This window comes from Gobio gobio (assembly GCF_949357685.1).
Source record: "Gobio gobio genome assembly, chromosome: 10".
Classification (NCBI taxonomy): domain Eukaryota; kingdom Metazoa; phylum Chordata; class Actinopteri; order Cypriniformes; family Gobionidae; genus Gobio; species Gobio gobio.
The window spans coordinates 3136163-3150661 of NC_137116.1; the positions used below are offsets into that span (position 1 = coordinate 3136163).

At 42.9% G+C, this 14499-nt stretch overlaps 1 protein-coding gene across 1 annotated transcript in view; it reads right to left on the minus strand.

Annotated features, from left to right (window-relative positions):
* opn7d (opsin 7, group member d) overlaps positions 1-14499 on the minus strand; it is a 108568-nt gene that overhangs the window by 15717 nt on the left and 78352 nt on the right. Inside the window, exons 2-4 of the mRNA XM_079826877.1 lie at positions 13370-13457; positions 9029-9191; positions 7061-7188 (exon numbers count right to left, since the gene is read on the minus strand). Coding sequence (XP_079683003.1) covers positions 7061-7188; positions 9029-9191; positions 13370-13457 — 379 coding nt within the window. The remainder of the gene's footprint in view (positions 1-7060; positions 7189-9028; positions 9192-13369; positions 13458-14499) is intronic.

The window sequence follows — 14499 nt, forward strand, 5'->3', positions numbered from 1 at the left end:
CTGACTCTGAGGAGTTAGATATTCAGCCTGTCATTCAGACCATGTTTCACCGTATTGTGTGACACTGGCTTTTTTCTCGAGGGATGAAAACCAATTGTATTATGACGGCTTGAACCACGTTGCTGAGGCAATGCGGGGTCTATGAGTCCGTATAATACAAATAAAACAGTGTTGTCTGATTAATTACGGCTACATTTAATTCTAAGGAATTAAATAAAATATAATCTGACTTTGAGGAGTTAGATATTTAGCCTATCATTCAGACTATGTTTCACCTTATTGTGGCTACATTTAATTCTGAGGAATTAAATTAAAATATTATCTGACTTTGAGGAGTTAGATATATTTTTTATTCAGCCTATTATTCAGATCAGGTTGCACGGGTTTGGTGATTATGATTCCGAGGAATTGAGTGTCATGTTATCCGACTTTGATAAGTTGGATACTTTAATTCTGTCACCCAAGCGTGTTTAACTTGTGAACTGGATATTCATCTAAGATGGAGCCCTCCTGAAGTTGATGTCGTTCTCGCCGCCTTGTGGCCTGCGGGACACATCAGTTTCAGGCAATTGCTAATCGCAGTGTCCGCTTTAGTGTTGTGGCCCTGTTGAGCTGCTCCCTTAGATGAGGCCCCTGCTGGCCAGCCCCCTCTCCCGGGTAGGAGCGATCGAGGTCGCCTCCCCTGTGGAGTTTTCGGGAATCGAGGCTGTGCTCCCGCCATCTAGTACGCTTCGGGCCACATCGTTTCCCTGCGCACGCGCGCTGCACCAGCCGCCTCTAGCAAGACTTGCGGTGGTCCAGCAAACGCGTACGCACACCGAAAATCTTCCTCGATTTCGCCCTGCCGGTTAGCCGCTTCAGGGGGTCGGGGAGGAGGCTCGGTTGACACCCGAGACCGGCCTCAAGAGGCTGGTTCCCTTAGCAGATTATCTCGGCGCATGGTTATGCCTCCGAATATATCAGCTTGGGGCCTGCGACTGTAGAAAGGGGCATACAGACTGCAGTCCGGTTACCTTCCCCTGAAGTTCAGTGGGGTGGTCTGGACGGCAGTGGTCCCTGGGCAGGTTCGGGTAATGGAACAGGAAGTTCACTCCCTGTTGGTAGGGAGGCCACAGAATGTGCTCCTCCGCCAGACAGGGAGTCCGGGTTCTACAGCCAGTACTTCATAGTTCCTAAGAGGGATGGCGAGTTGCATCCAACTTTAGACCTGAGGTACTTGAATCGTTCTCTGAGGAGATTCAGATTCAAGATGCTTAGCAATTCCTCCATTGTGATTCAGATCCAGTCTGAGGACTGGTCTGTCACGATGGGTCTGAAGAGGACGCATACCTCCCTGTATCCATCCTTCTGTGTCACAGGAAGTTCCTGAGGTTCGCTTTTTGGGGCAAAGCGTACCAATATCGGGTTCTTCCAGGGGGCCTAGCCCTTTGAGACTCTACACGCAGTAGCGTGTTGACGCCTTCTCAGAGAACTGTGTTCCTGGGAGTCGTATGGGATTCTCTACGTTGTGGGCACAATTGTCTCCCGAACGTATCAAGTCCATACGGGCGGTGGTCTCTAAAATGAAGCTAGGCCACAGCATCACTGTGAAGCAGTTTAAGGTCTGCTGGGGCTCATTGCGGCTGCGTCCAACAGAATATCTCTTGGCCTGCTGCATGAGACCCTTACAGTGGTAGCTGGGAATCAAGGGGTTTTCCTCGGGGAGAAAACCATTCTGTATGATCAGGGTAACGTGCAGATGCCTTCGTTCCCTAGTCATATGGAAGAAACCTTGGTTTCTGTCCCAGGGGCCAGTGTTGGGAGCGTTCTGTTGCCGGTAATCCGTTTCAACAGGCGCCTCCCTCACTGGCTGGGACGTGGTTATGGGAAGTAAACCAGGTGGCTTTCCTTGAGGGGAAATCCATTCTGTATGATCAGGGTAACGCGCAGTGGCCTTCGTTCCCTAGTCATATGGAAGAAACCTTGGTTTCTGTCCCAAGGGCCAGTGTTGGGGGCGTCCTGTTGCCGGAAATCCGTTTCAACAGACGCCTCCCTCACTGGTTGGGGCACGGCAGGGGGGTTTGAGGTTGCGCCCTCTTTGCAGACTGGCGCATCACATCCTCCTGTGGTCCCAAGGGAAACTGTTGTCCATCAGGGCAATGTATGTCCTGGGGTCCAAAATCAGGGAGCAGACTTCCTGCCGAGGCAGGGGCTGAGGCCCGGGGAGTGGCGATACCACCCAGAGGTGGTGGAGGCTATATGCAAGAGGTTTGGCCCAGTGGAAGTGGATTATTTGCGTCTCGAGAGACGTCCCACTGCCCACTGTGGTTTTTCCTCACGCATCCAGCCTCGCTGGGGTTGGATGCCATGGTTCAGACGTAGCCGAGGCTGTGTCTGTGCGCATTTCCCCCGATTGCTCTGCTTCCGGGAGTCCTGGAGAGGGTCAGGCGACAGGGGGTCAGTCTACTTCTGGTAGCACCCCGTTGGCCCACTCGAGTTTGGTTCTCGGATATCATAGCTCTGCTAACAGGTCAGCCGTGTGAGATTCCTCTGAGGAGGGATCTCCTATCTCAGGCGGCGGGTACGATATTTTACCCCCGCCCGGAGATTTGGAACCTGTGGGTCTGGCCCCTGAGGGGACCAGGTACCTAGAGGCTGGCCTATCGGCGGAGGTGATAGAGACCTTACTCAGTTCCAGGGCTCCGTCTACGAGGAGACTGTACAGCCTCAAGTGGAATGTATTTTCCACTTGGTGCAGGGAGCGTGAGGTGGACCCAGTTAACTGCCCGGTGGCTTCAGTGCTGAAGTTCCTCCAAGATCGCTTCTCTGCAGGGCTTACCCCGTCCACACTCAAGGTGTACGTGGCTGCCATTGCGGCTTTCCACACTCCTATGGGTGATGGGCCTCTGGGTAGGCACCAACTGGTTGTACAATTCCTCCGTGGGGCTCGGAGGATGAGGCCTGCGGCTCGGTCCAGAGTTCCAACCTGGGACCTGGCAGTGGTTCTCGAAGGATTGGCTGAGGCCCCCTTCGAACCATTGGAGTCGGCTGGACCAAAGGACCTGACCCTTAAGGTGGCTTTTCTCCTTGCCATCACCTCTCTCAGGAGAGTGGGAGATCTCCAGGCCTTGGCGGTAACGCCAACCTGCCTGGAGTTTGCCCCGGGAGGAGTAAAAGCCATCTTACACCCTAGGCCGGGCTACGTGCCTAAGGTGCCTTCAAGGGTGGTCAGGTCATTGGTCCTGCAGGCATTCCATCCTCCGCCTCACGTGACGGCGGAAGAGGGGAGGCTTCACCTACTCTGCCCGGTTAGGGCTCTTAGAGTTTATCTGGCGAAGTCTGCACAGTGGAGGAGATCGCAACAACTGTTGGTGTGTTTTGGCTCACCTAAGAAGGGATTGCCTGCGTCTACTCAGACAATCAGTAATTGGATTGTCCAGGCGATTACCATGGCCTACCAGGTGCGCAGTTTGCCTTCACCTGTGGCCGTGAGGGCTCATTCCACCAGAGGCGTGGCCTCTTCGGTGGCCCTTCTTTCTGGGGTTTCCTTGCAGGATATCTGCGAGGCGGCTGGGTGGGCTACCCCACACACATTTATCAGGTTTTATAGCCTGGATCTCCCTACAACGCCTGGTGCTAGGGTGCTCCAGTCCTAGTTGTGCCCGGTCTCCGGCTTCACACTAGGGCAGGTGCTACCCTTCGGTGTGGCCAAGTTGGGATTCGTTCCCCAAAGCGTCGTTCCGATGCAGTGCGAGTTCCCTCGAAAGGGAACTGCTCGGGTTATGTATATAACCCTTGTTCCCTGAGAAGGGGAACGAGCACTGCATCCCGACGCCACACCTCGGCGCGCCTGGAGCGCATGCTTCAGAGCAATTACTGACGCCATTACGTTCCAGCTCCCCTTTTATACTTCCGGGTATGCCGTCACGATTACGTCATCACGCACGCCAATCGGATTGGCCTAGTTGGCATTCTGGTTTCAGATTCGCTGATGCTAAGGGAGCATCCCCAAAGCGTCGTTCCGATGCAGTGCTCGTTCCCCTTCTCAGGGAACAAGGGTTATATACATAACCCGAGCAGTTTCAATGTCCTTCATAGAAATTATTTTCTTGATCTTCTTTACTGAAAGAAACTGCTTTTCACAACAGCACTGATCTGCTTAGTCAAAGGCAATGTGGGATCGAAAACAACACCAAGGTTTTTAGCACAGTAGCGCACATTAGAAGAGAGGGGACCAAGCTGATTAACAATACCAGAAGACAGAACTGTTGGGCTAAAACAATTATTCCAGTTTTATCGTTATTTAACTGTACAAAATTCAAGTGCATCCAGCATTTAATATCTTGAAGACATGCAAACAGATTAGACACAGAACAGCTGTTGTTTTTAACAAAAATAAAGCTGAGTGTTGTCGGCATAGAGATGAGTGGACAGGAGTTGTGACAGGAGTTGGCGCTGGTGAGCATCCAATAGAGATTTTTCTTTTCATGAGAGGAAGACATGCTGTTACTGTTCATACTTTGAAGAGAAATAATAATCTAACATAGTGTTTGATTTGATGGGTAAGCTAACTAAGGTGACATCACAGACTACGTTTTTCAAGTGTTTATATTAATTGTGTAATCACTGTGTAAGTTTGTAGTTATCATACACAAATAACGGCTCTGGCACTCCCTCAGACAAGCGCATGTAACGTTACTGTTTGTAACTCAATAATAAATGGTTCACATGTGTTCACTTTAAGGTTCACTTTCACAGGTTATTAATGTTTTTAACTCGTTAATAAATGGTTCACATGTGTTCACTTTACATTAAGGTTCACTTTCACAGGTTATTAATGTTTGTAACTCGTTAATAAATGGTTCACATGTGTTCACTTTACATTGAGGTTCACAATCACAGGTTATTAATGTTTGTAACTCATTAATAAATGGCTCACATGTGTTCACTTTACATTAAAGAGCACCTATCATGGAATTTTGAAATGTACCTTTCATGTAGTGTGTAACATAGATCTAAGTGAACAAAAACATCCTGCAAAGTTTGAAATATGACATTGCACCGTATATATAGTTATTTTCTTTCAAAAGTAAGAGTCGACTCTGAGTCATTTTTAAGAATCGTTAGAAGACCGAAGCTTTTTCTCTGACTAGATGACGTCAACTTGTCAAGTTATTTGAATACGATACGCCCACTTATTGCGCTCCAAGACGCCAGTGAAAACAAGAAAACATCATGGCGACGAGACGCTGTGTTCTGAAGTGCGACTCTAAAGCAAACTTTTTTCATGTGCCCAAGGATGAGCATTTGAAGACTAAGTGGCTTGAAGACAAACCATACATCGCCGCAATTGTGTGTTTATTAGTCTTCAAATGTCTCTATTTGCATGTTTCGCGATCTCAGGAAGCTTTTATTATGGACTTCTATTATGGCACATGGTATCTTCTTCGTCTGTCTGTACCATATGTGGACTACATGTGCACAGAGCGCCCTCCGGCTGCCAGTATGAATTGAAAACAACACATAAGAGACTCAATCGCTCATGATTAGGCTACATCTGCGCATTTTGAGAAAGTATTGAATAAAAAATACTCCTCTGTTTAGAAATTTGATACAGACATATGATAATTTATCAATATGTCTCCTCATCTGCACACTTTTGAACTAAAAGCCCTGAGGGATGTTGATTTGTCGCGAATCTTCGTGAGGAGATAGAGGTTATTAATGTTTGTAACTCGTTAATAAATGGTTCACATGTGTTCACTTTACATTAAGGTTCACAATCACAAGTTATTAATGTTTGTAACTCATTAATAAATGGTTCACATGTGTTCCCTTTACATTAAGGTTCACTTTCACAGGTTATTAATGTTTGTAACTCGTTAATAAATGGCTCACGTGTTCACTTTACATTAAGGTTCGGTTTCACAGGTTATTAATGTTTGTATTAAAAAACGTGCTTGTTTTTTCCCCAAAAAAGTTTGATAATTTTACCTTGAAAAGCAAGAAATTAGCTTTGTGGAATATCATGGGTAAGGCAGTAAACTCTGGTAAGGGACATTTTAAGAAAAGTGTCAGTCATGAGATATCAATGAGAAAAACAAATACAACACTTCAGTCTCACTGAAGACAATTTTAGCTGCATCATGATATAAACCAGGAATCTGGTTTTGAGTTAAACAAGTGTGAATAAATACATTTATTAAGCATTTATAATTAAAAAGGGCTCACTATTTGGCAGGTACTGCATTAAATTCACCCTTTTTATTCATGCAGTTATAACTGCTTATCAAAGATCTATAATGCATTTGTAAATGAGTTATTAATCATTAACAAACACCCTTATAAACCTTTTACAAAGGGAACCTTAATGTAAAGTGTTACCGAAAACAAAGTTCTGTCCTTAAGGTAAGATGCAAACCAATACAGCACAGATCCCTCAAACCCAGCTACATGATCAAGTCATATCTTATAAAAGGATGTCATGATCTATTGTGTCAAATTCTGCACTTAAATCAAGCAGGATTGTAAAGTAAAGTACTGAAAGTACCAGACTGATCACAACTAAAGATAAAGTATCACAACTTATCTGGCAATGTGCCCTCTAAAGTCTTTCACTGCATCCCAAATCTGTTTGCTTCTCTTCCACCTACAGAATCCATCTGTTCACCTGCTGTCCTTTTTGCTTTCGTAATCTCTGTTCTCAAGCCCACCCACATGCTGATAAACTGCCCCATTTGAATTATCTCCTCTCTCTCACAAACACCTTCATCTTTTAAAGTCAATCAAAAGTTGAAACTGACAAAACTAATGAACTCTAATGAGGCCAACTGCTCCTGTCCATACGTATGAGTATAGACCAGAAGCCGAACGGAGACTGGGCATCTAGACACTCATGAAAACGAGAATGTTCATTGAACACATTGGAGAAAGCCATAAGGTAATGAATTGCCCTTCAGGGTGCATCACAGCAGGACAGAAGGGTTGCATGCAGCGGCATCCGATTCTTAATTAAGATACAGAGGAGGGCTAGGGAGGAAGATAAATGTATTGTGGTGTGAAAGGTGTCGAGGAAGAATACCATAGTTTGGGAAGCAGACTTTGAGGCAGCAGACGGATGACAGAGCAGTGAGATTTGTCAGGCTGGATAAGCCGAAGAGGACGCCACATACAGCATAGCATAAACATGCCAGCTCTCCAAACAACCACCTGAGATAATGAGAGAGATTTACATTTATGCATTTGGCAGGCTGAAAAATCAAGGTACAATGACTTTTGCCCCTATAAGAGAGGGGAAAATATGAGATGGGAGGAAAAAATAAATGTCATTGCAATATGTCAATATGTCAAATGTTTTGAAACTAAATGTTTTTATATTCGCTTGTGCTTGCGTTCCCCTGAGAAACTTCCCATTCGCTCGCAAAGTTTTTCGGGGGAACAAACATTTTTGCGGGGCAACGCAAAGGTTTGGCGAGAGAACACAAAGACACAAAAGCCCAGTTTCCACCGAAATTACCCGGGACAATTTTTTACAGGAACTTTTTTCCCCCAGACCTGCATGTCTGCGTTTCCACTGCGGTCTAAAGTACCGTGAAGATTAGGCAAATTAGTCTAGAGACGTGGGACTGCGCGTGACTGTTCCTCCCAGTCAGCGACGGACAGTAATCATTTTTGTGCGATACCGTCTGCAACAATAACAAGTATGGAGGAGATGCAAGCAGCGCTGCTTTTGCTAGTTATGTAGTGGTTTACTAAATATGTAATTAACAAAACGGCGGAAAAGAGACGAGCACTGGTACTAAAGCGTATTCTGAAAGCTCGTAAAGCTAGATTTAAAATAAGACAACGTATGTTATTATCAGCTATTACGGACATTGACCGTGCGATTGCTGAGACAACGCGCGCCATCGGGCAGAAAGAGCAAGACAGATATTTACTGAACGCAGAACAAACCTCGCAAGACTTTTAAAAATGCCGGTTGAAATAAAATGCTGCGTGAGCTCAACCAATCAGCATGATCAGCGCCCAAGTCCCACCCCCGAAAGTTCCTGAACTTTGAAAAAGTATTACCTCACGAGCAGGGCCATTTTGAGGGGGAAATATTTACCTGGAACTTCATTTAGACCCCTGTTCCTGCGGTCGAAACACACCGAGTACCACCCCAAAGTCCCTAGTTCCTGGGGAAAGTTCCTGCGGTGGAAATGCGGCTAAAGACTTTCCTCCCATCTCATATTTTTCCCCTGACCATGTCCCTTTAGGGGTTCCGTAGTTTTCACTATAGCCATCTGAATATTACAAATGTGGGACAGTAGGTGCTAAAAATAATTGAAACTGTATTTCTAGTAATTCGTTATCCCACATTGTGACTTTATATCACAATTAAAAACGAATTAGCTATTTCTCAGAATCACAAATTGATTTTTTTTATTGTGTATCTCACAATTACAAATACATTTCTAGAAATTGTGATTGTATATCTCACAATTGCTACTTTATTTCTGATAATTGCACATTAATTTCTCGTAATTATGATTTCATACATCACAATTTAATTATATATCTAACAACTACCACTTTATTTCTTGCGAATTTATTCTTATAATTGCAACTTTATATTTTGTAATTGCTTTATTCCTTGTGGTTTAAATATCATAATGAGATTTTTTATTATTTTATCTCACAATTACCTGTTTTATTTTTAATTTTTGAGAAGGAAAAAAGGTTTCCATAGATTGTTGAATCCAGTAATAGCACAAAAATCAAGACGTATTCTGATTGCCATGAAAACAGCAAAGTCTAGCACTGTGGCTCAACCAACCGCAACATGATAAAATGACAAGCAAGTACTGTTGGTTATTAGTAGATGTTCCTACTCAACTGTAATATCCAACTATATAAAGTTTGTCACGTTGTGGCACAGTGTTAGGCAGTTCTGCGGCAGCTTTGGTCCTGTGTCAAAGAAATGGCACATCAGAGTTGCCTTAGACTTTATCTCTGATACTATGGGGTGGTCATATTCTAACACAGATTTTTTGTGGTATCTGCCTACTTGTGAGCAAAGGCTGATGGAATCGCCAAGGGAAAGAGTGTAACCGTCATTCCAAGGTCACTAATAGATAAATTTATGATGAAGAACTCTGCCGGCTTCAGAGATGATCTCTTACGATACGCAACAAGGAGCAGGATGCCATTCCCCAAGAGTGACAGAATACCTAAAAAGAGAAATAAATGCATTAAGTTAATAGTCAGTACCACACACAGTTTATTTTTCCTTGTTCTAACTCGCTGCAACCCCTATTTTACTGTTTTGTTATTGCTCTGACAGCTTGGCAAGAAGCGAAACGGCAATGATTTATTCTGGCACTTTACGATTTGACGCTGCTCTTACTCTGCTTGCCAGTGACCTCTGAAGTTTTGATCTAACATCCCTTGATGCTTTAATGTTCACAATACAGTAAAGCTGTAGCTCCAAGATTAATGTATGGCTCTAGCAACACCATGGTTGCGGGTTTGAAATGCAAGAAAGGAAAAAAATGTATATGTGGGAGGTAGTGTATGTTAGTTTGGAGAAAAACACCTACCAAATGCATAGATGTAAATATTACACACCAGGATTGTTTGTTATTCAGAAATTAATTGAATGTTTTTAAAATTCGGTTAGGCTACACTTTATTTCGATAATCCACTTTAGACTTTCTACTAACTATAAGTAACATTGCAACTACATGTTAATTAACTCTCATTAGAGTTGTCACGGAAGGCTGAAGATGATGATGAAGGGCGACATAGAGGATCTAAATGCAGCAAAGTCTAAAATAAAATAAAAGAGTATAAAACAAGATAATCCAAATAAGCGAAAAGGCAACATAACTGTCACGAAGATGAAGACGGATGAAGACAAAGGTACACAGGATCCAATATGAAGTGATTTTAATAATACAATAAACACAGGAACAGACAGAATGTGTAACAGTGTGTGCGTGAAACAAGGGTAAACACACACAACATGTAAACATCTACCGACAACTGAGAGTGCACAGCTAGGAACTTAAATACATGATGGTGAGGAACTAAATGATGATCAGCTGTGATTAGTGTTCATGGAAACAGATGAGTGGCGGGAAATGAAGACAAAGAACACGTGACTGACGAAAACAAACCTGAAAAAAGATCTATGAACAAACAAAACTGAATGCGTGTGACAGTAATAGCATGTAAAAAACACAAAGAACACCAGACAAAGTATCACTGAACTGAAGGCATTAAATACACAGAGGACTAATGAGGAAATGAGGAACAGGTGCATGTTAATCAACGAAACAACGAATAACCATAGCAAAGGAAGAAAACAAAGCAAATAAACAAACTAAGAGTCCTTAAACCAAAAACATGACAGGTTGTGCTCCTGCAACAGAGCCAGAGCCTGCAGCCTCGTCCATCCCTGAAACAAAGCCTACCGTCCAGTCTGTGTCTGACCAGGTGTGTGAGCTGGTTTATACATCTATGCTAGTGGGAATTTTAGGGGAGCTGGATGACGAAGAACAGCTTATTGCCTGGGATTCGTCAGAGCCCCAACCACAAACCTCTTCCTCTTGCTGTGGCTCAGTCTTCTTCTTCATTGGTGCTGGTTACACACAGCTTCAAGTCTTCTTTGCCATCAGTGGTCCTTCCCTGCTCCAAGTATTCTTAGTCTTCTCCTTTGTCTCCGTTGGTCCTGCCTTACTTCAAGTCTCCATCATCATTGATTGTCCTACCCAGTCTTCCATTCCTCCCTCCACCAAGTAGGCCATCCAGTTCTTTGATGTCAACTATGCTAGTCTCATATGGCTCCTCGGCTCCTCCGCTGACTCAGACCAGTGTTACTACAATGCCTCGAGCCTCCCGTCCTTCAGCTCTGCCAGGGTGTGTGCCAGACCTCCAAGCCTAAAGTGCCACCTCAGCCCGTCAACCAGTTGGCTCTACCTTGACTCCTCGCTCCTTCGGCTCCACCTGGCACCATCATCCTTCCGGCTGCACCGGGGCTTCCTCATCCCTCTACCTTCGCCTTGGTTGCTCTACCTCTGCCACAGACTTCCAGGCTGTGGGTAACCATCCTCCTGGCTGGCTGGCTGTTCCTTCTGTTCCGCTCTGGTTCCTGTTCCTTCTGCGCCGCTCTGGTTCCTGTTCCTTCTGCTCCGCTCTAGCGGTCTCCTGCTCTGGCTGCTCCACCCTGGTGGTCTCTTCTGCCGTTGGTCCTGACACTCCCTCCACCAAGACTTTCACTCTCCTTCCTCCTATGCTGGTCCAGTTTAGGCATCAGGAGGCGCCTTTCAGAGTGGTTGAGTTATGTCGCTTTCTGTTGTAGTTTCAGCTTAATTTTTGTTTGTTTGTTGTGCATTACTTCCTGTTTCCTTTGTTGTTTATGCTGTTTATGTTTATGCTGCTAAAGATCTGCCACGCCTCACCTCGTCATCTTCTTTATCATAACATGACAAGAGATTTAAGCCACATTTCCACCAAAATTATCAAAATGCTGCGTAAACTCAACCAATCAGCATGTTCAGTGCCCAAGTCCCAAGCGTCAAGGTTAGAGTTAGGGTTAGTAGAATAAGTTGACATTTACTTGCAAGTTACTTATAGTCAGTAAAATGTCTGGTGGAGGACCATCAAAATAAAGTGTTTGCATATATAAAGCAGACAGTCTACTAATACTCCAATGACTGCTAATTGACATGTAGTTGAAAAGTTACTTATAGTTTGTAGAATGTCTAAAGTGGACTATCAAAATAGTGTTGCCTAAAATTGTAGTTCAATTCCAGAGTTTGAATTCAGGTAGCAAGCAGAATTGTGCTTTAAACTTGAATTTAAGGAAGTGGAATGAAACACAACTTTTCAGTTGTGACATCAATTTGTAGGCCAACTGTCGACGGCTAATTTACCCTGGTTTCTCTTAGAAATTCCATGTGGGTATTTCGAAGGATGGTTTTGGTTTTATGATTCGGATTTATTAATGTTCAGTTCATCAAGCATGTAACCTCACATCCTTGTGGTAATGCTTATTTAGCAATGCTGTAGTGTGATTAAACCTCTATCATTATGTTGGGATGTTTTATGTAATAATTGCATGCTATTTAGACAATTCAAGGTCATCCCCAAGTGCAAATCACAGTTAACCATTCAAGGAATTAGCAGTTTAGCAGCAACATGAGAGACCATCAGAGCAAGGATTAAGGTTATGCTTTCTAATGTGAAGTACATTTTGCTTTCTGGGTTAATGGCATTTATTAATTTATACGTTAAAAATGTAATTCAAACTGTAAATACAATTACTTAACATCTATTGTGATGAGAATGTTTCTCATTTCTGAATTAAAAACTGTTCTGATATTAGAATGAAATTCATGAAAAGAAAACTTTATTAGTTTGTTGTTATATAAGTAGTCACATGGTCCAACCAACATACAGATGAAAAAAAAATAATAGGACCCCTGCAGACGATGGCTGCATACGAAAACCTTGGAAGCTGACTTGTTGCCTCGCTGCCTTATCAGGCAATGATTTGTAAGGCAGCACAAGCGCACAAAGGTACCTCACGAAACGGACAGGCAGCATAACAGTTTAATGAACTACAGCAAAATAAAGCAAGCTTTGGTGAGAACTAAACAAATATTTAATTACTTCAGTAATCTTTTGCTACAAGTTACATCAGAAGTGGAAAACGTACATTTACACACAAACTGACAAGCAACCGCAACTTTCAGATGCCATCTTTCTTTTTCTAGCTCAACTGTCACCGAATGAAACACATAGGATTGTGGGATATCAAAGGCAGCGAAGGATACATCTATGCTGCCTTCAAAAATCTATCAGATGAAGGTCTCTCAGGAGGCAGGAAGTGAAGCTAACATTGAATTTGGACATGCCTTGATGCCTTCCTACACTGAAATGTGTCCTCCGTGCGTCCTGTGTGTTAAGGTCAAGTCCCTTAAAACATTAGATAATTTTAACTTTTTATGGCAAGGCAAGGTTACTTCTGGCTGTTAAATATCACATGTTACATGTTAATAATAATTCATGATTTTTGTAAAAAAAAAAAAAGAGTAAAGTTTATATTAAATCTTTTCTTTTTGGAACAATGATTTAGGATGAATTAGGAATTAGGATGGTTACACATGTATTAAAAGTGTAAGGGAAAAAATGTTTTACTTTATGGCTAGACCATTTAGATCCATTTAATGTAAAATTGTTTAAAAGTCTCAAAAACATATGAAACTAACATGAAAAAATCCTCATCCCATTTATCCTCTCTCTCCCTCAACTTTCCTGTCTCTCCTGACTGCTCTATAAATAAAAGCTAAAAAAGTCCATAAATAATATAAAAACGGTATCACTTGTAAGTGAGTGGACTCACAGAAGGTTGTGTATACGGAACCCATGAAGACATCATGTTCCTTTGGGATTTTGGAAACAAAAAGGGTAGCTTCCGAGATATTTCCCATCTGCAGAGAAGATGAAAGACAAGAAGTTTAGACGAACAGTGGAAAAAGGATAAAGCTGAAACCGTGGTAAAATAAGAACAAGTATAAAGCATTTATGAGTGAGATGAGGGTTTTCAGGGGACTTTGTGGTTCAATGAGCTCTTTGGTGAGACCATTACAATTGAGATTAGCAGCTCATCTCTCCGTGAAAAGAGCCAGAATCTCACTCACAGCTAATGCCAGCACAAAAATGTCCAGTCCGATTATTTTATGGAACATGTAAAGGAGGGAAAGGGAATTCCTTTTTTAAGGCTATGTGCTTTTTTAGCTCTGATGACTTTTAGAAAACAAACTCTCCTAAAACACACTCTCACTAGTTTATTTTTGTCCAGTAACATGGAGAATCATTTTGGTAATCTGTTTCTGAAATTTTACTATAATTTAACCAACAAATATAATTTCCACCACATCACAATATGCATTGTTTAACGTAATTAACATAACATAATTTTACTTTCAAAATTGAAATATATAGTAGACGATAGATGAGAGAACCGATCAGCTTTGTGTACTGTTATTCTTCGGTTACTGCTCTGCACTTACGTAAAAAAACTGATTTTGAGGGAATAGGTTTTAAATTACAGTCTGTTTTTCTCATAAAGCATTCAGAAGGCTTGGAATAATGTACACAAAACATATAGACTATGTTTAAGGTGTTTTTGGAGCTTGAGAGTTGCAGTTACCATCCTAGCATCCTTGTGCTTCATGGATGAAAATGTCATATACACCGATCAGGCATAACATTATGACCCAATATTGTGTTGGTCCCCATTTTGCTGCCAAAACAGCCCTGGCCCGTCAAGGCATGGACTCCACTAGACCCCTGTGTGCTGTGGTATCTGGCACCATGATTTTAGCAGCAGATCCTTTAAGTCCTGTAAGTTGCGAGGTGGGGCCTCCATGGATCGGACTTGTTTGTTCACCATATCCCACAGATGCTCGACTGGATTGAGATCTGGGGTATTTGGAGTCCAAATGAACACCTCAAAATCGTTGTTGTGCT